Source organism: Argentina silus (assembly GCF_951799395.1).
Source record: "Argentina silus genome assembly, chromosome: 13".
Lineage (NCBI taxonomy): Eukaryota > Metazoa > Chordata > Actinopteri > Argentiniformes > Argentinidae > Argentina > Argentina silus.
The window spans coordinates 3,109,057-3,137,009 of record NC_139667.1 but is presented as its reverse complement, the minus strand read 5'-3'; the positions used below and the strand labels follow the sequence as shown (position 1 = coordinate 3,137,009).

General features: G+C 44.7%; 1 protein-coding gene across 1 annotated transcript; it reads left to right on the top strand.

Annotated features, from left to right (window-relative positions):
* fsip1 (fibrous sheath interacting protein 1) lies at nucleotides 1–25,224 on the top strand. The gene is made up of 10 exons (XM_083682965.1): nucleotides 1–176; nucleotides 313–379; nucleotides 530–684; nucleotides 986–1,067; nucleotides 1,186–1,281; nucleotides 2,056–2,165; nucleotides 2,358–2,483; nucleotides 6,096–6,257; nucleotides 17,116–17,262; nucleotides 24,922–25,224. Exons 1-10 carry the CDS (start codon nucleotides 9–11, stop codon nucleotides 25,213–25,215), a joined length of 1,407 nt encoding a protein of 468 aa, XP_083539091.1. The 5' UTR covers nucleotides 1–8; the 3' UTR covers nucleotides 25,216–25,224.
* Nucleotides 25,225–27,953: the final 2,729 nt, after the last annotated feature.

Below are 27,953 nucleotides of genomic sequence, written 5' to 3'. Positions count from 1 at the left end.
AAAACACCATGGATATCACAAGGGGGGGTTTGGATGACATCTCCCGGCCCGCATCCAGCGAGCGCTCTCGTCCAGGTAGCCGTGTATCAGTGTCTGATGTTGGGACTGGGAGAGCTTGTCCGACCAGCCCACCAAGGTCCCTGGTAGTGCTCAGCAATGATGCCCCCGATATTCAGGTAATCTATGAATGCTTATGCACTGGTTTAGGATATCTGACCATACAATATATAAGAGGCTACCGTGAATGCAATGCTTGAACTCATTATGAAAGGTGCAGGGAGACACATTTAAAGCAAACGACTCCCCCTAAAGGAGGATCAGAGCTACTCAGAAGAAAACCTCAACAATTCTCCAGAAGGGAGTCTGCCTTTTGATAAAGGTTAGTTTGCCTCTACCATAAGAGGACCACCACAGTGGTAAAGAATGAGAACAGTCATGATCAGGATGTCTTCATAGGCCCATCGCTAAATACAGAGTGGTCGGATCAGATCAACGTCTGTTCATTCATGCTTCTTCCCGTCCCTTGCAGATTTGTCTGACGAGGAGAATGAAGATCCAGAACTCCAGAAGGCCATCAAGAAAATGAGAAGACTTGACAAAGTTCTGGCTTCAAGGATCTCAAATGAAAAAGAGGTCAAGAGGAGAGGGAAGGAGCTCCATCAGAAACTATGGCAAGAACTGCTGGTAAGAAAAGGGATACAGACGCACATAGACTACTATTCTCTTTTTGTTAGAAAAAAAAACATTGGCCAGTACATGAGGTGTTTGTTTGTTTGTGCTCAAACTAAAATCCTTGCAGCCAAGATTACAGTGGATTGTTCCAAGTACCCAAATGAGGCGATGTAAAAATGTCCAGCCAGCATAGATACACCCTTGCTCTTGAAAAAGACATTCGTCAAAACGTTGAGTGTTTCTGTGCTGGCTTCGATAAATAAATTCTGCATGTCCTTCTTCCTGTCATGTATCTGTGTCAATTTCTCTGCAGCAGATACAGCCGAAAAGATCTTCAGAGTGTTCAGACGAAGCTGAAAACACAAGGATGTTTTTGGCCCTGACTCCCACCAGTTGTACGTGACAGGCTGCTATATATTTCATTATTTAGAAATAGAAACTAGTAGTCATAGAAAGTTATTTTCATGTATGTGAGTCGACTTGTGACTCTTGACTTTCTTTCTACCAACCAAGCTCAGGCATACAGCGAGGAGGGTGACTTTGTTCCTGTGTTTGGGACTCAAGTACCTGACCAAGAGTATGAGACGGAGGACAAACAGGTGGAGGAAGGTACGGTTGTGATATCCTACAGCGTAACAGGAACAAGGTGTACGTCTTGATGATCTCACATTTATTACATTTACATTAATGGCATTTAGCAGACGCCTTTATCCAAAGCGACTTACAACAAATACATTTGTTTAAGTAAGTGAATCATCTGTCCGTCAGTCATCATAAGAAGAAGTAATCAATCCAGGGGCCATAGGCAGTCACAATGGTAGAATCTTTAAAAAAAAAAATATATATTAACAGGAGAGAAAGTGGTCTCACTCATCAGTTGTTATTGTTTACGTTATGCCAAGATGGCAGAACTGTGAGAAGACTTTGAATTGAGTACCCTCTAAAAATGCTATTTTCTACTTTTCTACTTTATCCCTTTATCTCTGCTGGTCAGAGCACTGGATGAGATGATGTATTTGTGTGGCCCACTGAAAATCAGCTGTATGTATTCTCTCCACTAGATGGCGATACAACCCCAGGAAACAGTATAACTGCTTTTGCGCTTGTCTTTTAGGCCTTTCAGTCTTTCCTTGTTTTCTTTGCGCAGTACTTTTATTTCTGGGTGCAACATCCAGGTTTCCTGCCAGACTTTCCACATACATCTATCCACATACATCTATCCACATACATCTCCCAGTTTGTTTATGTTTGATCGGCTTCATGACGTGACACTCAATGTGTCTGCAAACTTTCTCTTAGTTTCTAGTTTTTGACCCACAATGAGTACGGCGTTCAATCACACATTTGCAATAATGTAAAAACCTTGGCCTGTTGACACGGCAGAGTCTGTTGAAGCGGGTCAAGAGGAGAGGAGGCCATATCAGACAGAAGGCGGCCAGTGTGAAGTTCCCAGGGGCAAGAAGAAACAAGACTTTGTGAAGAAAAACATCGAGGTATGTCAAAGTTCACGTTGGGCCAAGTCTAAGTGTCAGACTATGTCACATGACTCACGTCTGTTTGTATCTCCCACTGGGAAAATGATTGACCCCTATCAACCCAGAGAAAGACTTTTGGGTCTGATTGAATAGAACTGTGATCCGATCTAATCTGTGATGGTGTCTTGTCACGACTGTGTCACGTGACAGTTGGCGAGTGGTGCCGGGGGCCAAGTGCCGATGACACAAGAGGAGAAGGATCGTCTGGCAGAACTGCTCAGAGACATAGAGGAAGAGGAGGAGGAAGAGGACAATACGGGGACGGCAGACTGTGAGGTAGGCCACCATCCAGCCCTGATGGAGAATGCCTCTCACGTTTTCAAGCGCCAACTGTACACTTGTTCATCTAGGGAGCAACATTTGGGCATATGCTCCATGGTCCATGGTCTCTCATTACAGCCCCCCCCCCCCCCCCCCCCCACACACACACACACACTTGACTCATTATGGTTTGTGAGAAACCATCAGGCCTAAGCACTACTGATTACAAGTATTTATCATTACAATTTTGACGGTTATGGCTGTGTGCATCATTTAGAATGTGGGGCGGCGTGCAGGCGTTATGGCTGTCCCTCTGATTATATCTCATGAGTTCCCAGATGCAGTTGGAAGTGGTCTACCCTTTATTTGCCAATTTTAGTTAGTAAACATTTTACGAGGGCTTAGAACTCACTTGGTCTCTGGCCTACAGTACAGCACATGTGGTAATGTAGGTCAGATATGCTCATGTTTTGATGACCACTTGGCAGAGAAGACATCCTCTGGGCAAAGGCTTTTGACTCCATAAAGCTGTTATTTACCCGATGTAAAGTGCCATCCACAAGTCACAGAGAGGCCACATACTCTGAATATTAGACTGAAATGTTATAAACAATACTTGTTTTATACACTCACAGAACACTTCATTAGGAACACCTGTACACCTTCTCATGGTGGAGATGGTGTAATTGTGTGGGGAATGTTTTCTTGGCACACTTTGGGCCCGTTAATACCAATCAATCAACGCTTGAATGCCACAGCCTATTTGAGTATTACTGACCATGTGCATCCCTTCATGGCCACAATTTACCCATCTTCTAATGGCTACTTCCAGCATGATAATGCACCATGTCACAAAAAAAAAGTTTCATAAACATGACAATGAGTTCATTGTTCTTCAGAGGCCTTCCCAGTCACCGGATCTGAATCCAATAGAACACCTTTGGGATGTGGTAGAACATGATTCACAGCTTGAAAGTGCACCTGAAAATCTGCAGGAATTGTGTGATGCAATGATGTCATCATGGACCAGAATCTCAAATTAATGTTTCCAACATCTTGTGGAATCAGTGCCACGAACAATTGAGGCTGTTTTGAGAGCAAAGGGAGGCCCTACCCAGTGTTAGTATAGTGTTCCTAATAAAGTGTTAGGTGAGTGTATATCACAACTTATGGTCCTACCTGGACTTTGGTGCATTATTGAGGAATCATGATCAAGAGAAAATGTAGGCCTACATTGAATGTGTGCTTATGAAGGGGCGAGTCAGCCAGGTGCATTTGAGCAGCCTCTTGTGTTCCTTTGATGACTAATCTGAGAGCCACCTGGAACATGCAGTGTGCCACACACACACACCGTACAAACCAAATTTTCAGGTGCAAATTTTCCCCTAATGGCTTCTTTGGCAGCTGTTACGGCAGAGCTGAGTTTGTGGTCAGATGTGATGAACCGTGCTTGGCTTTGTTGACGAGAGGACCTTGACTAGCACTTACCTCTCACACACGGTACCATTTAGTCTGACCCGGTGCTGCCATGCGTCCCTGAGACGTCTTGCCAAGGTTTTTGAAGTCTGGCTGCCGTATTTATGATATTTTCCTTGACTTCTAGAACAATGCTGCGGTAATTGTGCTGCGGATATCAAAACCGAGGGGTGCACAGATGCTTAGGGACTTTATTGGTTAGACAGAGACTTCCTGTTATTGTAAAGAGGCGCGCTGTGCTGTGTTATGAATGGCTGTTGGACAGGGAGACCATCTTTAAAGCCACTTGGACTTTGACAGCGAGGAGTGAGTCTATGGTGGCCGCACGGGCGGGAGCCGCATCCAGACAGGAAACTTGGCAGGGTTCAGCAGGACTCATAATCAACCACAGGCCACTGCACTGCTATCTGTCTCTCTGCTCTATTGATACAGTTTGTATCTCGCTCCATTACTAATACGATCCTCAGCTCCATAACGTGCCGGTGACCTCGAGTGATAAATAGGGCTTCAGAGAGAGTGCTATTTTAAACGCTGCCTCTCTCGATAAACAGAGCAAGACTGTGTTGTCTCGCTCACCTGTGTCAGCAATGTGGGACAGGACACAGTGTTCCTCAACTTAGGCTATTTTTTTTCATTCGAGGTCACATGGCACTCATACATTGATGCAGGGTGTTGAAGAACAACTCTGCTGCACGAATCACAAACAGTCTAGATCAGTGGATGCTGCGTTCAGCACCCTGGATAGCTCATTGTTTTCAAGAGTCTCATCCTAGATCAATGCTGTTGTGTTTCACGTCCTGCTCTCAGCTGATTTGTCTGACAGTGTATCAAGTGTGTACTGTACGTGCCCAGCAATTAGACTGTCCCCTTTTTAATGGCATTATTCAGGAACTACTCAGGCTCGATCATATTTTTGTTGTTGTCTATGTATCATTATGGTATGGTATCGATGGCCTGCTGAATATAGCACTAGCCTTTTCTTCAGATTGGGGTTTTTCAGTTTTCGTTCCAGAGACAAATGTGGCTGTCACTCCACGCCAAGGTTTTATTCTACATTTTGCCTCTTAACTGGATCCTTACAGACTTCCTGTTTCTCCCTGTATAGGCCGGCTTACCTCACCAATGCCGAAGGACCAACAGAATTAGGTTACCATGGGACTTAAAACCCTCCATTCGTTGTTTCATAGTTATTCAGGCCTAGACTTTGATCTTATTATCCTTCTTGCAAATAAACGGTTAGGGGGTGAACTGTTGATCTGAGAGATTCATTGAAATGGTACAAATAAGTGCATTTGGAATGCATAGGACAAATCTAACCCCTTTTCCGAGTCTGCCAGCAAACGATGCTGTGCCAAGCCAAGTAACTAAACCGAATCCAAATGAATGGCTTGCCACAGTAGATACTAAGCCTACTGATACATAACAGGCTACTCTATCTTCATATAGGTCATTTTGAAGTCCAGGATTTGTGCTCTGGCCCACACCTCATGTTGTGAAGTTATCGGCTTCTACTGTACATTGATTCTCCTGCTCGCTCATCTCTGCGGGCTGAGATCACAGCTGCGGAGGGTTTGGCTCTCTCTGAGGGCTTGTGAGCCGCGGAGGCCTCAGAGCTTAGCACCAGGGCCGCTGGACAACTCTTACCTCACTACTGAGCTCATCCCCCACCCACCCTGCCGTTTCATATGATACAATTTAGGTCTAACAGGACAGTCCTTCATTGTGAGGCAGAAGCAATTGTTAAATATTTGGCATTTTGGAGAATACTTGGCAAGCGCCAATGGAGCAGAGTGATCAGCACGCTGTCGTCTTTCCAAAAGTAAATGCCGGCTGGAAGAGGGAGTTGGATTGAAGATTAGGCTACCTTTCTTAAAGAGAATGCAGCTTGTGACAGTATTTTGGAGGTTAGTCCCATTTAGTATTTCAAAGAACAATAATCCGGGGAAAGGTTTTTCCCTTAGTTCATGTCACATTTTGAATAAATACAAGCTGTTCAGGCCCTGATAGTCATGTTGAATTATGTTGCTGAGTGTTGGTAGAGAAGCTGGAGACTGTATTCATGACAGAATTGAGACTTTTAATCTCTGAAACTCCCAAACTCAATAGAGAGCCCATCTTTAGCTTAGACATTCTCCTTTGTTTTCCCCGTAGGGAGGCATGTGGGCGGTACCGGCACCACTGGGTCAGGGTTACACCCCGGAACCATCAGAGCTCGACAAACTCATTCGCATCGACTCCAGGCTCCAGCTCCTCCTTCCCGTTGAAGACTTCCTGTCTGTGAGAAGCTCCTACCCTGACCACAGTGTGCCCCAGGTATGTATTAAAAACAGTGCCGCTGTCTAGAGCATAATAGCTCTCTGTTCAGCAAGGTTCCATTAATAACTCAAAACACCATCTCGAGCTGCAGTGACTCAAGGTCGTTAAGGCCCATTACAAGGTCAACACAGTAGGACATCAGCTGCAGGCTCTTGTAAATGTTTTGTTCATTAAACCTCAGGGAGACCCACCCCCTCGCCCCAAAGAGGGAAAGTGTGATATTTTGTGAGCTTCGGTCGTAACTTTAGAACTACTGTAAGATTGAGTCATTCTTTCCACAAGATCCACGTCTATGGCAACATAATTGCATAGTTTGCCTCTTGTAAATTCTCCTCAAAATAAAACAAGCGTACATTATTTGTCTGAGCTTCAGCAAGCTGTGGTGAAGAGCTGGGGCTAGACTGAGGTTATGCACTTTTGATATTTTTTCGACGTTTTGTTTGTGCCCATGAAGTGGATAAACACACATAAATGCGTACGTTTAAATCCACGCAAGGACTAGAGTCTCTGTTTCCTTCTGAAGGGCCATTTTAAGTGATAACCGTTTATTTAGCACTTGAAAGAATGATTCAACATTGAAAACAATTCAAGGTCTAGTCTTGGTGAGAGGGACAACAACAATTTCACTCTAGTAGATTTCAAGACATGGAAAGGGAACATTGTGTTCATGGATGCACATGGTTATTTGTGTCCAGTATCTCCTTGTGTCCTGATTGGACATACTGTTCTCAGACTGCGTGGTCATTTATCTATTAAAACCCTATGTGGAATTTGGAACGTCAACTCTCAACTGCTTGTTGCTTAACATTTGCAAAACTCCACTATCTTCAAAGTGAATTCAAATGAGAAAATAATAGTGGCCATTAATTCGGAAAGCACACGCACGTGTAACAAACAGCCTCAGTGCAGAATATAAGGAGTGGAGTTGCTGCTACTTGCTTTCTCTGTTCTCATCTGTCAAATACTCAGTGTTTGCATTGAAGAGGAATCTAGACAATTTACCACACAAGGATGTTCAAAATCAGTTCTGGTACCCCTTCAATAAGAGGCCACTGCTTGGGGTGCCTGCTTGGGGTACCTGCTTGGGGTACCTGCTTGGGGTACCTTACCTAACACGGGACATTTAAGTCCATTATGTTGTCACCAGATTTACATTCAACCGTTTTTTTCGGACGGCTCCTAGACGTGAGCTCAGTGGGAACTATCTCAGCACCTTATCGCCAAGTTTACAAGGCCAGATGGCATGCTCGTCAGCTCTGTCATCTGCTGCACTGGGGAAGATGTTTTTGACGTCGTAAAACGGTTTGGTATGGATTTTTATGCACCTAACGGTACCATTTCCGACTATCACCCTTTGGACCCCAACTTTGGAAAAAGAATGTCCCTTTAATCCCACCATTGGAATGGCAAGTTCAAGTTGTAGACCTATTTTGTAATATCCTGAGTATTTATAGTGTGGGAGAAGGCTGGTGGACAGATATTTTTCTGTGGGATTTGGGCCTATTTTCTGGCTTTCCCACCGTAGATTTGCTCAACCCCTTCAAATGATATTACTCTCAGAATGTGGCAGCCATACCAAGTCTAGGCCTGACACTGTGAGGTAAAAGTAATTGATGCAGTGTGATGCTGCACACTGACATGCCCATAAAGAGCGCTCTGTGTTTGAATGCCACGTCCTCGGGGGGCACAGTCTTAAAGGCACGGTGAAACCGGCCATTAAAAATCTGTCCGGACCGCGCTTCGCATCTATCAGGACGAAATGGGCATTTTTTTTCCCCTCCCATGCTTAATCATAGTTCACAGTTGTGGCATACATATTAAAGGTAGACTACACTCTCGATAAATCACGTTCAGAACCAGTCGTTCATTGCGCTTCAGGGGCGGTAAATCCGAGGGTGGTCATAAAAGTAAATATGCTTTTGTTTTGTGATGGCCTTTCTTCTCAGCAGTAGCTTTGCGCAACTTGGGACTCCTAATTGAAACCGTTTGGGAGGACTGTAGTAACTTGTCCAACCGTACCACCAAGTTACGGGAAGAAGGAAAGATCTTTAGAACTGTCTCTCTTGCTCACAGTGGACAAAATGAAGCATTATCGGTCTTTTTAAAATAACACAAACATCACGTTAACCTTTGAATGACTTAAAATATCTAACAGATTAGCTTTTTGGAATCATCTCATGAGTGTTTACGACATTTCAGATCGATGACCTGTTACATTTGACCTGGAAGAGAAAGTTATTTCATTTCTCCCCAGACCTCAATGCATACTCAGTCATAGGGGATCATGGCTCGAATCTGTGACTGCTGAGATTGGCTTCATCATTCTTCAGCAACAATGAGCAGCCAAAACTACGGGTTGAATTTCCAGAGGAAGTAAGGGCGTCCAACTTCAGCAACCCTGAATTCCAGTGAATTTGTTTCAACAGGATGTTCCCTGGCCAGGCCTTGGGTCTATGGTGGTGGATTGACTCACTGGGGACTGGCAGTGCCCCCCGAATGCTAAAGCAGAGGAGAGTTAACCCTCCAACAGACCCACAGTCTAATGACAGGGCCGCACAGCATGGAGGGGTGCCAGCTCCATAAATGGCACACGCTTAGGCCCTTTCATTTGGAGGAATAACGTGTACAGTATATAAGCTGTATAGGCTTAAGCTTCTACTTGCAGATGGGTTTTGAAGAGTGGTAGGGCTTTGTGGATCAGTGTATCCTTAATCCTGTACTTAATCTAAACATATTGCTTTACTATTGGACTCAGGTGTCCCAGACAAAGGGTTGAAATCCGTGTTTTTCTTTTTTCGCGAGACTTGCTGCCAGACTACAATAGAATAGCTTAGCTCGGGGTGGTCTTGTCTACATCCTGGTTTCTAGTCAGACATGCAGCCTTTAGTGGTGGGCCATGCCCATGTTGAGGTCCTTGAAGCAGACACATGACTTTGAAGTTGTCTGTAATGTAAAACACTGGCACGCAGAGCCGGGTGGATGGTGGACTGATTCAATTAAAGATGCATGGATTCTTGAGAAGTTAAAAATGGGTCATAAACCTGAACAGGCCCAGTATTTGCTGATTTCAAGGATGACGCATTGATTGGCCTGGCCATTTCATTGTGAGGGTGTCTAGAGTGTCGGGCTTATGTAACAAAGGCCTTGAATTGTCTGTCCTCAGTTCCTTCGTTTTTGATTTTGGAAGAGGCCATGCATCATACACCTGAATTCAATCTACTGCCTCATCTGGAGAGAATAGTGTTGTGATGGAAATTGGAGTAGAAATGTAACCATGTGATTGTTGAGTTGAGGACAGTCCTTAGCCTCTGTATGAAGAACATGTCCACCATTTATGGTCACAGATGATGATGTTGTTATGCTTTAAAGAACCTGGGTTGACCAATAAGAAACGGCTGTGTCCTTTGACTGGTGTGTTGAAACTGCTGTGTCCCATGACTAATTCACCTCCTGAAGAACTGTATAAAAGTATAACTGAAACTAGACAAGTCTGGAACTCCTCTGGTTGTCTCTCATAAGGCGGCCAGACGTTTTCTCTGTGCTCAAATAAAGAAGAGGATTGCTTTGCTATACTCTTGACTCTAGTGGGATCTTTGTTCAGTGTTCGAATTTACGTCACGATACTTCCCATGACAGTAACAAAACGTAACTTTGTACTCTGTATCATTAGATAGGCTACTCAAAGCTTTTCTTCAGAGATTAAACTGGGAGTATCAAGAGAAAGCTTAGGTTGTGTACTGTATGTTCAGACATGGCTCTATTTGTAGTTTTCACTACTCAGACTGAGGTAGCTTCTTGTAAAAAAACCCCAGCTGTTTGCACCCACCATTACAGTATGCACCAGCGCCTTACTGTGAAAGTGTGCGGTAATGCCTGCGCCACCCACAAGTTAAGCCCAGAGGTGGAGATACTGTTATGAGAATCAGCTGGTGTGGGGTGGTGCAGCCTTTATAGATCCCAATTACAAACACTATTCCTGCAGGAGGTGGGTGGAGAAGAATGCAACGGTCAAAGAGTGTGGTTGATACAGTATGGTTGTCGGAGGATCGTACTGTACGTTTCAGCTGTGGGAGTCTTCCCCAAGCATAGCTGGCCTTAGGCCTAACCTTTGTTTACATTTGCCTAGTAACTCCAACGTTGTTATTGTTGTGTGCTGGTTGGCTATTTCTGATGTGAGGCTATGAGGTCACATTATGGTTTCACTGCACTTGATGGTGAGTCAGAGACCGACACGGAAAACGCCCGTTTGACCACCACAATATGGCCTCCACATGAGCACATGAGTGTGTACTCTGCTGTGCAAACTCAGCTTATTTGATACGCTCTTGTAAAATGCTGTGGGAATGTCTTCCCTTCCAGTTTCCCCACAGGAAAAACAAATCTGACGGTGACCTTGAAAACAATGTCATCTCACAAGCAATTGTCATCTTAGACTTTACTGTTACCCTCTTGCTACCTAACACAGTCCTAATGATAACAAAACCGATATCTTAAAGTATGTATGACAGCTGATGCCAGCTTATTCTTACAAATGACTTTACACAATGACATGTATGTGTATATTGCAGATGGGTAGGCCTGTGCATTATGATTTAAGTTGATGTAGGCTAGATAAGTACTAAGAATTGTCTTTGAGGGGGTATTATACTACTTCCAGCTTCTATTGTTGAATCCCCATTTTCGCAAGACTCATGTGTGCCTTGGCCTAAATATGTCTAAAACTAGAGTAATGGTCATGGCAAAATAGGGCTGGTGTAATTTTCAACAAAACAATATGATTTTTTTTTTTTTTTTTTTACAAGAGCAACTCAGAACATTGGTAAGAAGACTGGACTTCACACCCTCCCCAAGCCTGTAATTCCCATATGAAGTTTACAGGCTCTTTCTAAACAATGTTCCCAGTTGTGTTATCCACAGGAGCAGTGGTGTTTATTGCTTCGGTTAAGTATATATTTTGTAGATGTTAAGACTCGTGTATTAGCTTGATGGCAGGCTAAATGGATGATAAATGGATTTCAGATACACATTAAACTGTTTACACTGCGCTTTCCTATTACATTTTTTGGCTTTCACGTGAACACAGTCCCTTGTTTCCTTTGCCTTTGACAAGGATAACACGATGTTTACGAGAGAGCCGTTCCTTCAGTAGTAGGACAGGAAATGATCACATCCCCTTGTAGCCCATTGACATGTCTGAATGTACAGCCAGCTATACAATAACCACCGACACTGCTCCCTGTTCAACAAGCTGGGTCAGTAAAAAGCATAACGTAATTGTATAAAATTGTTAACAGCTGAAAATGTAGGTCAAATGGCGCAGGACAACATTTGTGTCACTAACACATTCAAAGGGCAAGTGCAAAAAAGCGATTTGGGTCGGTAGAGTTAGCTCCAGATGCCTTAGATAAATATTAAAGAACAGGGCTCTCATGCTTTTTCTATTATTTCAGTGTGTAATTATTTGGCTAAAAGTCAGCCCTACTTGATATTAGTGAGGGGGGGTTGGGGGGGATGTCGTCGGTTAGTGGTCCCCAGAGCCTAACCTTCAGCGGAAGACTTGGGCTGTGTTGTGTTTTAGTTGGTGAGGATACATCAAGAACACAGATGCAGTATAAATTACTTACAAAGTACATTTTATGGTTTACTGGGAAATGTTTTCAGAATCATACCCGGTCCATGCATCAAAAAGATTACTAACAATCCTCCGAAGCTTAACATGTGGTCTACTATCCTAGTTCTTTACATGCCTGTAAAGATAGATCTGAAGCATATCCTGGAATCAAGAAATATCAGTGCAGCATTGCATTCAACATCCTTTTGGAGCTGAAGAGATCAGCCATGAGGTTTTGATCTGCGCAACAATGATTGCTCCAGACCACCCTCAGCTCCTAGAGAAGAGCCGTAAAGGCCAGATGCATCTTCTAATACCTCAGGAATGTCCAGCAATCAGTAAGTCATCTGCCAGTGATCGAGCATGCCGTTGTAAAAACTGAACTCTTGTGCGAGTGGAGGAAACGTTGGACTTGGACACAGGCTAGTGTCATAACAGGAACACTGAAAGATGTGTCATATATCAACTGACCATATCCCCCTATCACGGGGTCAGCGCTTTCCTTGAAGTGTGATAAGTGTATGTTTTTCTCTGTCAGTCAGGTCCCTGGTGAGTGGAGGGAGAATGCAAGGAAGCGTTTACTGCGGGCTTAACCAGCAATTTGCCTGGTGCAGGGTTAAAGGACTTGTTGCTGTAGTGTAGGCCTTACCGTGTCCAGGCTTCAGTCTGCAGGTGTTGATTTGACAGGGCCACAGCTGGTCTTTCACACCTCTGTCTGCGAGGCCGGGAGAGGAGAGGATTCTGGGTCTTGGCTGGGCAGAGCGTCGGTCTGAGGGGCTCTCTCAGTCTCACTCTCAGCCGGTGTTTCCGCACAGTGGACCCCAGAGCTCTTGCAGTGCAGCTCTCGTGGCGAGGCATGTGGAAAAGCCTTGGCAGACAGCCTTGGTCCACGTGGCACAGCCCCTGAGCACGAACCGCTGTACTCCTGCCTGGGAGGGGAGCATGATGTTCTCAAAACACCAGATCAGTCAGCTCAGCGCTCTTCTGTGGTCATTATGACAGATCCAGTCTTCACAGGTCACTTATCCAAAGGTCATTTGCAAGAAGCCAATGTCCACAGTCCATCACTGATTAAAAAGGGATAACATTTTCCATTGTGAGAGAACAATGCTACCTTACAGTGTTGCCTCAGTGCAAGCCCCATGTAAGAGCTATAGTCTCTCTGTCAATGTGTATCATATCAGGCGCTGTCAGTGGCCAGAATCCATGTCATTGGTTAGTTCAGTGCTTGCTGTGACAGTGCAATATTGTTATAGGAAGCCATCTGCGCCATCTTCTTCTGTTACCTTTGACTCTCTTTCCTGGTATATACATTACATTACATTTATGGCATTTAGCAGACGCCTTTATCCAAAGCAACTTACAACAAATACATTTGACTAAGTAAGTGAATCATCACTATCACTATATCCATCAGTCATCATAAGAAAAAGTAATCTATGCTAGGACCGGGGGCTATTGGCGGTCACAATGCTGGAAGAGAGGAGAGAAACTTGCACAGGGGGGTAGTGGGGATGAAGAGGTCTTTAGGGGGGACAGTTAAGATGTAGCCTGAAGAGATGGATCTACAATCTACGGCGGAAGATACAGAAAACACTGGTCCCAACTGGCGTTTATTGAGCCTGTTGACAAGGGTATGATGCAGTTCTTGTTGTTCTTGGTATTCTAGTCACTTGGTAGTACTTCAATCTGAATTCCCACAATCACCCTGAACTCCCGATGCCAAAAGTAGCCGCAATTTAGGAACAGCGGGCCCGCAAACCTGTTGACACATACCGTGTCTCGATAAATACATGCCTGACATCAGAACACAGCAAGCTGATGTATTGTAAGAGTAAATGTGACCTAATTAGTTGTCTTGTTGCTGTGGCAGTTGGTGAGATATATTTGCAGAGGCGTCTATGTCAATAGGGGTCCAGCTGTTGATTTTGGCGAGCAGCAAGACAGATGGGTCCCACATTGGAGCAGAGAAGCACTCTGCTCAGTCTCACTAGCTCTCTCCGCTTATACCACACCAACCTGGATTAGTTAGAACATATCAATCACAAAAGGTTTAACATGGTGCATATTTTAATGTGTTCTCAATCGTATTTCACAATTCAAGTTCAATTCGAATTTTAGACGGCGATGTCTTGAGACGCCGGGACTGTTCCCCGCCATGTTTTGTATTTCCTCACTCTGAATGGTATTGGTCAACCAACACTTATTTCTAAAAATCTTTAGATAATCAGACATGACTGAACGCAGCTGGATAGCATCTGGTAAAGAAATGTCCTTGAAGTCATTGTTTTTTCGATCTGAGATGTGCAAACTGATCAGTAACATTTCGTTCCCTATTCCTTTTATCCCGATGAATGACAAATGGAAGCTCTTGTTGAGTTTATCGGAGAATCAGCCAAACATTAATAATTGGCTTTCCACTGTGCAGTCACTGGATGCTGTTTCATCTCTCAATTTTTGGGAAAAACAATATCTAGGTCAGTTTAGGAATCCAATTACAATCTCCCAGACAATCCTCAAAACTATTGTTCTCTGATCCAAATTTATATGTAGAACATTTACATTCGGTGTGGCGTTGAGAGAGCTGACAATATGATCTTTCCTATATCTCATTAAGCATCTGAGAGGCTGTAGCCTGTGAACCGTAATGGTGTTTGACATGTTTTTCTTTATTTAGGCAAACAAAGGACAGATCATTTTGGCTTCCTTAAATCGTCTGACCCAGTTAGGTTGTGTGATGATTAGAGGTATTCAACAGCATGTCAAGTGGATGCGCAGTGGAGAGCCAATTATTAGCTTTGGGCTGGTTTTCAGATATCCTGAACACGGCCTCCTCTAGTGCTCTGTTGGACGTGATTCATTCTGACCCATTATTGAGTTCCAGCTGACGCACATTCCAAAAGAACACAACTCATATACTGGAAGATTAGAAGACCAGTATGCCATAGCAATGGCTGGAGTCTATTAAGGTCAAAGAACATTCACAAGTGACGATTCTAGAAATGAATGCCTCTGGTGTACAGGTTCCTCAAACTGTAGAAGAAGAGCTGATGAGACTGGGACACTGCAGTGTGAAGGCCATCTCCCACAGCTGTAATTAAGGCCAGATAAGTAGGCCCTATGTATTTGTCATTAAGATGTGGCCAGCCGAGATCAACTCCATTGCTGTGTGAATAATGACAGCCGCAGGCTAAGTTATTTTCAGTAGAATATATCAATTTAGCTGGTGTGGTGGGCTATTCTAAGGAATACATTTGGTACAAAATAAGACAGCCTCAATTATGCCTTAAATAAGCCAATTGATAGTTTATAAACTCGTTTAGGCCTGAATGTACCGAATGTCTTATTTTCAGTTTGCTGACGATACGTAGTTGTGATTCCTTGAGTGTAGGGCAAAAGTAAACTGCCTTCCAAATGAAATAAACTGTCTTTCCCAAAGATTGTTGCTTTTTTAGTAACATGTAGTTAGTGGTGTCAGCCGGGTGGTAAAACTAGACTTTAATTTTTATTTTGCCTCCTTGCTGCTATGTGTTTCTCACTCAGATGCATGAGAGCAGCGTTCCCCACGGCGGCGCGGGCTCGTCTAAGGCCGTGTGACTGAGCCTGGAGGGCTCTCATAACAACCACTTAAAAGAGCTCTCAGATTTAGGTTGTCATCATTTCTCAGAGGGCGTCTGTAGGTGAAGCCGCACAGGCACGCCACACACCATGTGTTTGAGGAGGACCCGTTCTTTGTGCGGACGGAAATTACAAATGGGGAATATCGTAGTGAAAGATGGGCTTTCTATCTGTGGTTATAGTTATAGACTTGCATACCAACAGTCAATTCACACGTTTACATTAAGTTTAAACCTTTACCACTCATGTAATACGGTGCCTAAAATATATGTTACCTACCGAATAGCCTTCGCTTTGTTCAAACAAATGGTGCCTTTCTGACAGATAAAGGGAGTATCGTGCACCTTTCAAAGGAGCCGTCAACGCCAAGTTACCAAGCTCTCCTTCATTCAGGGCTCTACTCAGATTATACGGGATCATAAATGTGTCACAACAGATTTAGATACTTATTTTTGCAGTTCATAATGTTTGCCTGGAGCAGCCTTCTCCCATAACCTACCATTTGCCCAGTGAGCGAATCTCACTTAACATGTCTCATTTTTGATGAAATATCCATCAGCTTGACATTATTAGATCATGCATAGGCCTGCGTGGCATGCAAGCTAACCAGAGGAGATGGAGAATTTAACCACATCGCACTGTTTGGACACACCAAAACAACCCTGCGGTTGGCTACATCCTCTTAGACCCGACAATTATTTTACTTAGCTACATATTTATTGTACACTTATGTATATTTAGAGGGATGGATTGTGACCTTAGTTTAGCTCATTGTAGTTCACTTACGCTCCTTATTTTCTTTGCAGCTCCCCCCCCCAATTTTTTTTTCTCAAAGTTCATGTCATGCCTTTTTTTTGAAATATCGAATATGCTTCATGAAATGTCGGCGTTGACCCGTTATCTACCTTTTGATTCATTTTCTACGGTAAATCATCCCAACGTATGAACTTTGGGATTTATGACAAACTTATGGCCTGTGGATACATTACATCTGAATCTGCATGGAGTCTGGACCTCCTGATGCCCGTTGTGAGTTCTCCCTCCCTGCAACCAGGCCTCAGAGCTCTGCCCGTGAAACGGATCCCGTGGCCATAATGACAAGCTGCCTGGGCCTTCTCATCTGTCAGCCCTGGATCAGTCCTCCAGGCATGATTCACCCGTTTCCTCCTGACCCATTTTCTGCGTTTGCTTTGGATGTCGCATACTGTACTGTGTGTCCCCCCCCCTCCTTACATGTGGATGCCATAAATAGGTGATTTATGTTGCACCCCGTGAGGAGCTGAGCTGGGTTATTCGGTTTTCTCAGCTCTCATGAAGGTTTGGCTCTCTCTCTCTGTGTGTCGCTGATAAGTTGCCATAAATATGACAAGCGATACAAAAATCTGCACTTGCTTTCCACTGAATGATGTTTTATTGATTATGGCGTGACACATTCGGTGACGTCTCAACACTTCTTAATCAAGACTTGTGAAGGTTGAAGACAGACACAAACGAAACCACTGGTTCTTGAATGGCAGCTTTGACCTTGCCTCTTGGAAGCCCCGTCTCCCTTTCTAATCACGTTAATGTGTCCATACGTGCGGTGAGTGTTCATTGTGTGAACTGGTGCTGTCTGTTGTGTGTCAGGGTCTGGAGGCTGGCTGGGACAGCGGAGGGGACAGCCAGCCAGGAGAGAAGGTCCTGCAGGATATAAAGGAGAGGAGAGGGCAGGAGAGGCGCCTCCATGAGATCCAACAGCAGCTGGAACTCCTGGGCCAGGGCCAAGATATGACGGTGAGTTCAAAGCAGCCACACACACACACACACACACACACACACACACACACACTATACACACACACACACACTAAACTCCCACAAGTTCCAAGTTCTCTCACAGGTCCATGCGTTGATATACAGGCACAAACACATACACTTAGATACTCACCTAGGCTACTACACACATACGTATAGTCAATACAGCTTGTAGGGGAAATTAATCCCAGGTACAAATTCTGTTTTCTGTCGCAAAAGTCCTGCCCAAAGTATGCAACTGACCTTGAATAAACCACTTCATTGCAGGCAATTCACTCTGTTCCTTCTTTGTGCCTAGAATCTGGACCAGAGTTGGCAATTACTTTGCTTTTGTGTTTGCTATGGCACTTTTTACGTCCTTAATGGCTCAAATTAGAATTCTTGGCCAAACTCCACTCTCTTCATTTGGGAACTCGTTAACTCCACCAGTGATCCTTGTCCAAGGTTCCTTCATGTACTTTAATAGCTCACTGCAATTCAATTCCCTCAAATATCTATCTCCTCAATGTCCCCTGGAAACCATTGAGCATGGTCTCATTTTTTGGGACTGTCTTACCAACCTCACAACTGCCCAACATGGCAAAAGCCCTATTGCTACGGGCTAACACAAGAATGTCCCTGGGACAAAGGGTGACGGATTTGTTTTCTGCATTTGCTGACATTTACGACTTGAATTTAGTGTGCAGCAACAAACAGCGCCAGCAATCGATTCAGTAATTTTGCCATGTCGTTCTTCAGAGGGCCAGGTCCTCACCGCCCTACACAACTGGCTTCATGGGTACCTGCTACATCACCATCTGATACTGTGGCATGTGCATTTTCACAACAGGTGCTTCTCTCGGACAGTGAGATACTGCCAGACGCTTTGATTCCATTTACTACTTTACAAACGAATTATGGACTTCACCTTGGTGAACCGCAGCTCAACTTATGCATGCCTAATTGGAACGTGAGATGCCCCTATTGCACAAAAGCGGCGGAATGATAAAAAGTTAACCGAGCTCTAACTTCAAAGGAAAGATGTAATCATGAGACGGAGATCCGTTCTTAGCCTCATTAGTGAGAAACAAATGTGATTTTAGTCTGCTAATTAATTCTTAACTTGGAGGGAGGAATCTGTTCCCTCATTATGATCACAAAACATCAAAAACACAACTCTGGACGTTGCCAGTGCTCATTAGTTATGTGCTTCAGCCCTTTAGATACTGAAGAAGACATTGCTCACTTAAGCATTGCACTGCAAGAGACACAATGGTTCAGTACATTTGTCGTGTTTCAATTAATTATTGGTACAAAAAAATAAATAAAGATGCAATGTTACAGGGATACTCTTTGTTCACATCACAGTTTCACAACTACGACAAACTTGGGGGAAAAAAAAAAAAAACAGGCAGAAAAAAGAATTGGAAACAGACTTTATTTTGCCTGGCACATCCAAAGTCGGCCGACTGCTTCACCCTGCGGTTGGTGCAGCCTGGTTACAGACCTGTGAGTGCCAGCTATGTGTCTTTGTTCAGAAGATCCTCTTGTCCAAATGGTTATAGCACTGGTGTGGGAGGGACACAATAACCTGTGGATGTCAAGAAAAGGCCCTTTAGGGAAACACAGGTTTCATCTAGATGATGAGATAAAACTTCCGTAGAATAATCTTTGGTGCTAGACTTTAGATAAAGACTAATGTATTAGTTTGATTAATTAAATGACATCAAATAACTCTTGGTGAAAGATAGCGTTGAGGGTAGATTAGTTTCAGTTTACAGATCAGGTTTCTGTCTGTAATTGAATTGAGCAATTGCCAAATCAACAGATCCAAAGAGCTTTTATCTACGCGGAACAGTAGTAGTGGCTTCCTCTCCAAAGGCTTTTAGGAAGAGAGGTATGCGCTCTGAAATCTTGTTTAGTCTGAGTCTGTGGAATTCAACACTATTTTGGGGGTTGGGGGAAAACTTTAAAAGGTTTGGTGAGTTAAGTTGTTGATGTTAAACAGAGATTGATGACCACGTAAGTCCTCTGTCCTATTACTTTTGATTGATATCATTGCGTTTTCCGGTTACATAATGCGATTCAGGCATTTGTGTAGGGCTCTGAGATACAGATTCACCTGATTTACTTAGCAGGCCTATGTCTATGTAATACCTTTGACTCGCTTTATCTGAGTCATCGAAGCTTCCCTCTTCCAAGTTCTCCTGAAACACCCCCGCTTCCAACAAAGTCCATCTTCTTGTCAGAGAGCTCCCTCTCACCATTCTCTGACTTGATGCCTCTGTGTACCATGCTGATCCACAAGAAATGTCTGAAATTAATCGTAGACGTAACTGTCTCATGACGTCCGTTACGAACCTCCTCTTCCATTGTATGGTGATCTAACTCCCATTGCTTTTCCTCCTGACTAAAACAGCATGATGACTTCTGTGGAGAAGTGATACGCTTATTCTTGAGCCCGGTCATTAGCGGGTCAAGCTAAAAGTGATGGAAGGGATTCCTATCATCAGATATAGCGTTATTCTCCCCACACCCTCATTTGGCAGTGTCCCAGAATCAACAGTTGGAGGAAGCCCAAACCCAGACTGTACAGTAAGACAGGATGGCTCCAACACGGCACTCCTCAGTCTATCACTAACAAGCCATTAATCATCTCTGTCTCACAGGCAGCCATTAATAGATGGTAATCACAAGGCCATGGCTTCTGCCATGTTTTCATACACACGTATACGTATGTCAAACTGATCTTCTTGGTAGAGCTTTGTTCTAGATTCATTTTGGACTATCTTTTATTTATTTAATTTTATCCTATTATTTATCCTTTATTTATTCAGGGAAGTCCCTATGAGACCAAGGTCTCCTTTTCAAGGGTGCCCTGAGTACAACATATATACACATCACAATTATTTACATTTTTTTAAAAGGACACAATTTACACAGGCAATACAATTTTCTTTTTACAGGCAACAATCAATTATAACAACAGCGCTCCTCCACTGAGGAATCCTTAATCAATCAAAACTAGTTGGCTAGTTACAGGCTGTGCTGATTAGAGAAGAAGCCTGTTTTAACTTGTGTGTGTTGCACGTTTAACTCTAAGAGGAAGGCAGGCTGGGCTGTAGTACATCTGTTATGTTCAGTATTCAGGTGTTGTAGTCAATGACGCTATTTGTTCTGCCAACTCGATGGTTTCGTAACAGTTTTCCACATAACGCTGGTCAAGCTGCCCAGAATGCCCCTCTTCTGAGGAGAGGAGAGGAGAGGTGAGGAGAGGAGAGGAGAGGAGAGGAGAGGAGAGGAGAGGAGAGGAGAGGAGAGTGAATGAGGAATGTGATGGGGCAGTACAGATGGCTTTGATAAAGACCCAGGATGGGGCATAGCCTGGAGGAGAGAGGGATTCTCCCTCAATCTCTCTGATTCTCTCTGATCCACATCAGTCCTCACTCAGACTGGCTGGGTTTGGTTTGGTATCTGGCCAGGTGGCCACTGCCACTGGGTGAGATGTATAATGAAAACCTTAATATAATGATGTACCAGCCAGCAAAACACACCTTCCTGCTGATAGTATGTAAATAAGGCCTACTACGTACGGTACTGGAGCCCAACAGCAACAGCAATATTATTGCAAACATGTCTCCACTAGCCTCCACATCATTACAGGTAGGATGTACAAAGCTTACTTCAATTTTGCAGTGCTTTCTGGTAAGATTATATGTTAACCAGCTAAATGGCCCAGGTCAGGTTAAAGATCAGTCATAATCTCATAATTGTAGCTGGTCATTAGTGAGCCATCCCTAAATGCAGCCCTCTGCTGCTAGGGACCAGGGGAGGCCTCCCTACTGTATCTGGTCTACTCTTTCCCCAGTGAAGCAGCAGACTCTTTCCGCAGCTCTTTGCTGAACCACTGACAGTGATACCTCTCAGTACAATACAATATGTTGTCAGAGAGGAACACCGGTTTGCCTTATGGGTGAAAAACACTGTATCTGAGGCGGAGGACAGCGAATAGAATTCCTTTATAAGAGGAGCCATGGCCCCCAGGTTTCTCTGGCTGAGAAGGTTGAGGTATGTGACTGAAGTCAGTGACCTTGTAACATGAGCAGCCCACATTGTGCTAAACTAGCCCTGAACCCCGTGTCAGTGTCTTACATGAGCCCTACAGACAACTCTCAGAGAGGTGGTCTGGACTGGGCTGAGCTGAGCTGGGCTGGGCTGGGCTGGGCTGGCCTCGGGGGTGGCTGGAGGGTCACTTTGGTGGTTTTGATGCATGTGCAACTCTCCATAGGCCACCTGTGTGAATGGAAAGCTATGACTGACCTGTTGACGAGTGAGAAACTTCATCTTGTCATGTTGCCATTCCGAGCAGCATTGTTGTTTGTCAGAAGAGATTAGATGAAGTTATTGGACACTTTTATCTAGAGGGCAAATTACACACTGCAATTGTTGATTGCCATATCAGCTACGGCGGTAAGCTAGAGATTTCCTCTGTGTTGGGGAGTTGTTGATAGATAGTGTTACACTGTTGATAGATGGTGTTTCACTGCGTTACGCAAGAGACAGATCACGACGGTGATGTCATAGGGAGCCAGCCACTTATCAGCTCACAGCAGCAGCCCCACTAAACAGGAGCCCTGTGGAAATAAACAAACACATGTACTACATGTGTACTGTACATGGCCCGAGATCAGTTGATGCAGTCCTATCCCAATATCTGAGAGGTTATTGAAAACGGAGCGTCTGAGATGAGACATCTGTGCCTGTCTGGCGTACATGTGGTTCAGCAGCGCGGGGAGCATGGAGAGATGTCTGTCTGTCTGGACTGGACTCATTAGAATGCTGCAGTAATAACCCCCAGACACACACATGGGCCTTTGGGATATAGCCTATAACTTCCCTGAGACCCACAACTCTTCCTTCCACTTACTTCACTCTGAGGAATCCACATCAAATTCATATGGCATTTTTTATTTCTTATGATTTATCTTAAGCATTTTTTTTTTATATAAGTTTCACAATCTACAGTACCATAGTTCAAAATGTAGGTTAGGCCTATAGTGTGTGACAGTTGAAATGATTTTGTTTTTCTGATCGGGAACTTGGCCGTCATCCGTGCTCTCTGCGTTCATTGTGCCATAGGCACCTTCGGTCCAGACTAGGATCTATGGATTTGGCACCCCTGCCTTATATTTCACAAGTCCTCGAGGAGACTGTATCACTGTGAGGCAGCCGACCACAAAGGACCCACAGCTGCTCATTTTAGCTGGTCATAAAACTGACATGTTTCCCCAGTCCCAGTTCTCTCCCCTGGGTTCTCAGACTCAGATACTCTCATGAAGACAAGGCATTTTTTCTGGGCCGTCCCTTTCCCAATGGAGCCCGCGTCTGATAGCATTGCCCTGCATTACAAGTGTCCAACCAAACCCAACGCCCTCGTTCCTGTCCCAATGATAACTGTATGAGGGGATTGGGGGGGGGGGGATCTAGGGGGGGGGCTAGGGGGGGCAGGGGGTGGTCCAGAAACAGGCCACCTCTTTGAAACAAGTCACTTTTCATTTCCTCTGGATAGATTTCCTGTCAACACAGCACTTCTTCTCTCAGTCTGTTTGCTGGAATGTGGTATATCGGGGCCGCTGGACTGAGTCCCAGAAGCCCCGGCTCTTGCGCGGGGGCTTAACGAGCACTGTGGAGAGCAGACTGGCCAGACACAGACAGGGGAACACACATCAGTCACCCGGAGCCACCCTGGCCTGCCTGGCAGGGAGGAGCATCTTGGGTCAGCCACTTTGTCATGGTCATTAAAGCTCTCTCTCTCTCTCTCTCTCTCTCTCTCTCTCTCTCTCTCTCTCTCTCTCTCCTCTCTCTCTCTCTCTCTCTCCCATGTCGAAACACGCATGGTATTGGTTAGAGCCAGAGGTAGCCATTATTAATCGAGACTGGCCATGGGGGAAAACATTTTAGGGCGTCATCCATGAACACTGAAAATGCTGACATGCCTGTAATTGACCAGTGTTTTTTAACGGCAGCGGTTTCGAGTTTTGCAGTAACGCCTCATTTACAGTTGAGCACATGCATTTTGAGTCACCGTCCCCGCGTGGCCCTTATCTTTTACTGAGACCAAAACGCCGGTCGCTGGATCACAGCACGGAGTTGACGGTTGAGAGAAAGGCTGTGTGCGTCTAATGCGCCTCACGGTCGTTGGTGCTATCAGCCTACATCCAGTAGACACAACATGGCTCTTGGCTGGGCCTGTGAAGCAGGGGCCTTGCCTTGCACGTGCCCTCACAGCCATGGAGGGGTGACGGTCAAGTCCACAGGCAAGGGGTGGGGCCTGCCGTGACGGACGACTAATGCATGGGGTGTTGAAGTGAAGGGGGGTCGGAATGTGTCCATGGAGCCTACTCCTGTGGCTGCTGTCAGCACGGAGGAGACGATATGCAGAGGTAGCAATTACAAGGGGTCATAAACGAGTAACACTGCCCACCCAGTGACGGCCTAATGGGTGTCATTATATTGTACGGGACTTTGAACCTGAATGGGTACGGCAGGGGAGAGACGCCTCACAGCAACTAAGTTCTTGGTAAGGGTTGAGGGGTCTCAAAGGGGGGGCCACAGTGAACAGACATCGACGATCGATCAGGTGTATTAGCATTAGCCAAGGGGGGTTAGACGGGACTGAGGAGTGCTAATCTTTCTTTGGTCACTCAGCAGGGATTGATGAACGCAACCGTGTTCATGCACTTTTGACTTGCTCTGTACAGAAGACCTGGAGAACTACCACCATTAGGGGAAAAAAAGCCATTGAAGGTCAGGGATGGGTTCTCCTCGGGGTCACACAGTGTGGGAACAGTGTGGAGAGAGCGTGGGGTTTACAGTACATGCTGAGAGACTGATGGCTCTGTTTGCCAAGCTCCAGAGGTTTAAGGCCTCGCTCAATCTGACAAACTGCCCTGGCCTCACTCGTGAGGTGGGATGAGGTGATATTGTTGGACGCAGCTGCAGCTGGCTTAACAACGTTTCATGTTCGCTGAATATTCATTCATAGCTTGGGGCTTTATTAAGATAACCGAAGGAGAGAGAGTTCACATTCCAAGCGAGTTGAGTGACAGGAGCCGTGACTGGAGTCCTCCTACTACTGTCTGGGATATGTATCACTGTGATGAATAGGAATTCTGTCACGTGACCCATTTCTTAGAATTGACTCTTCTCCTTGAACTGTGAATAAGCTTTCTTTACTTATCTGAACAAAAATAAGGTCTCATCCAACTGGAAGTGTTTTTACCCGCGGGACGCCATCCAAAAGGGCGCAGGGGACTTCCATGGAAGTCTCATTTATCATTGTGAAATGCCACTGCTGCTATCTCAGGTCATGCAAGTAGCGCAACGTTTCCATCAGAGCTTGTCAGAATCAAGTCATGAGACCAGTCAGCCCGTGGCCAGATGTGTGCAGTAGGAATACTGCTGGGAAGTGTGTGGTAGATGTTTGTATGTTTGAAGTCCATTGCTTCTGAAGTCCAAAGCAGTATTAAAACTTTGTAGCTGGTGATGATGGTATTGTTTACCCAGTACAAGAGATATAGACAGTATAGAAACTTCCCACACAGTAGTTTGACCCTCCTTCTCTCTCTCTCTCTCTCTCTCTCTCTCTCTCTCTGTCAGTCGGAGGACACATCTGGACTAGTGGAGGAGCAGTTAAGGGACCTGTTGGAGGACTGTGAGATATCCCAGAGCAGGAGCTTCGGTCTGGGGACCGGGGACTCGTCACCCAGGGACAACTCAGACACAGACAGCCTCCTGGACAGCACCCCCCGCCTCTCCCTCTCCCTCCTGTCAGAGCTGCTGAGAGACGCATATACCACCAGCTTTAGTCAGCCGGACGATGGTACTACAACGCTTAAACAGCCTGACCTGTGGTGTCATCAGCACCAGCGAGACAGCAACATGGAGCTCTGAGGGCTGAGAGGAGAGGGGAGGGCTGAGAGGAGAGGGGAGGGCTGAGAGGAGAGGGGAGGGCTGAGAGGAGAGGGGAGGGCTGAGAGGAGAGGGGAGGGCTGAGAGGAGAGGGCTACTGGATGTGTGCATCTCTCATATGCAAACACAATGACTGAGTCCTCCATAGCTGTGCTACCTATACGATTGTAGACACAATGACTGAGTCCTCCATAGCTGTGCTTACCTATATGATTGTAGACACAATGACTGAGTCCTCCATAGCTTATATGATTGGAGAGAAATAACAATTTTACAAATCTTTGATTTTGGAATATTTTTTATACAATGCACCAACATTAGTGTGAAATGTGTGTTTTGTAAACAAATTAAAATGTGATACAGTGTGTTTGATAGCATCCTCAATTGATTAAACAAATTAACCCAGCAACAGATTTTTGCTCATGAGACGTGTCCTATTGTACAGTGAAGTGCTCCCTTAGGTCTGTCTTTGCCGTTTCATTGTTTCCATTCATTTTCACTTGCCACAAATGATGAATCAGAACAGCTGGACACCCTTTGTATTAACCATGTATATGAGAGCAGACCGTTTGTGGTCTCATTAAACTTAACAACGCAGAATGTTCTACAACACACACATGGACGCACGCACACACGCACGCACACACGCACGCACACATGCACGTACACACACACACACACACACACACACACACACACACAAGCGTTCAGATAAGTAATAGGGCGATGCCTGTTGGGTCTATAATGTGCTGATGAGCAGACCCAGACAGACATGGCTGCTTGAGGGGACAGAGGGACTGAGGCGGGCTCCACAGGAGTGAGCGCCTCGGCTGTTACAGGTCCCGCTCCTGACACGGAGGGTATTCATTCCATACATTCCTGCCTCCATAGGTGAGCGTGGATCAGAGATCAGTGTAAGAACTCCAGGGTATTAGGCCTTTGTCCCCATTCTCCAGTCCTCATCTTACCTTAGTAATACTCTCAGTCAAGACTTTACCTGGATTCTCGTCACAAAGGTGTTGTTGTTTTTGAGAATAGTGACTCTGGGTGGATGAGCTGTTGTTTACGTGTTTCATTTTTACTCAGGTCGGCAAATTGTGAGTAGTCTCCTGCACCTGGATGACCTTTGACCTTTGAGCAGAGGTCCTCTTTTTCCTCTCCTCTGGACGTCCACAGGCCTGTCCTGTTCACCATCAGCCTTACCCACACCTTGACCCCTCAGACTTAACTCTAAGTTGAGGGAATTATCTCACATTCCAGTCTACAGACTCAAGCTACAAGGTGAGCTTCCAAGGCAAACCACAACAGGGACTGCAGCAGGACAGATGAACAATGTTTTACCCTAGAGCATTTTCACAGACCATCTATCTTAATGGACACTGACATTGCAATAGATCAAGTATTGCAGTCAGTGGCAGTATGATAGCATGGTTCAACTTGAGGGTTCAATGGCTCGGTGTGTGTGTGATCTTTTAACCTCCATACCATAAGAGTGAGGTCAACTCTGATGTAAAAAGACAGTGAACTGGTCTGTCTGTCTGGTTTTGTTGGCATGAACTTGCCTTTGACCGAACTGGCCTTGTAAAAGATCTGAATCAACAGAGTTAATTCTATTTGCAGCCAATATACAAGCCCAGTGTCTCGTAGCACCTATAGGGAAGCCAAAGAGCAAAGGATGTGGGTCTGTGGAATGCCTCAGGTAGGTGTGACTCTAAGCTGCTTGAAGTTTTATTCACAGGGCAATTTCATGAAAACTTTCTTATGTATTATCATTACTAGCATTACTAATAGTAGCATATGAGCATTACTGTGCAGCAGCCCTGTATTAGCTCTATATTGCTAGAATTAGACTAAATCTGGTAGACATTCATGCGCCTTGAGTTTGTTTTCTCAATCAAACCCAGTAATTTAAGAGCCTCTGCTGAATCTGTACGTCTCCTAATGTGTGAGAATGTGTTGGAGGAGAGATTATGGTGTAAACGTCCCATTTAGTTTTGATAATGTGCTAACACTGGGTCTTATTTAATATTTCACTCGTGCTGTTCACTCTGAGGGATACTCCCTTTCTCAGAGGGTTCACTAAGTGATAGATTGCAGCTTGTTGACGCAGCACAGCTTCTTTCCACTGTGCTTTTCTTGGATATAGTTCCTCCTAGTAGATATCAGGGTCAAGGACAACGGAAAGTGTGTTTCTCACAATTCAGGACTGAGCAAGTGAACAGATTCTGCAATGTGTTGTTTAATTAGTGTGTGTAGACCATAGAGAATGCAAACAGTGATCTGTCTTTATGGTTTACCATGATGTATGCCATTTAGCTGACGCTTTTATCCAAAGCGACTTACATTGCAGAGAGTGCATACATTTTTCAGTATATATGGTCCCAGCAGGAATCAAACCCACAACCATAGCGTTGTTAGCACCATGCTCTACCAACTGAGCCACAGAGGACCATTTGTGTGGACGTTGTTTCATTCATCACAAACAAGCAAAGGACATTCAAAGTATTTTTTTTTCCTGATGTGTTTATTGTTCTGTTGACATTATAAAATAACTGATAGGAGTATAAACAGCATTTGGGGTAAAACTATGGTAAAAATGTTTATAGACAAGCATCACTAATAGTAACAAAAAGAAAAAAAAAAGAAAATATAAAACAAAACATAAACCAAAGACATCCACATGTCAGGGTGCAAACAAGTTTATACAAACAGAAACACTT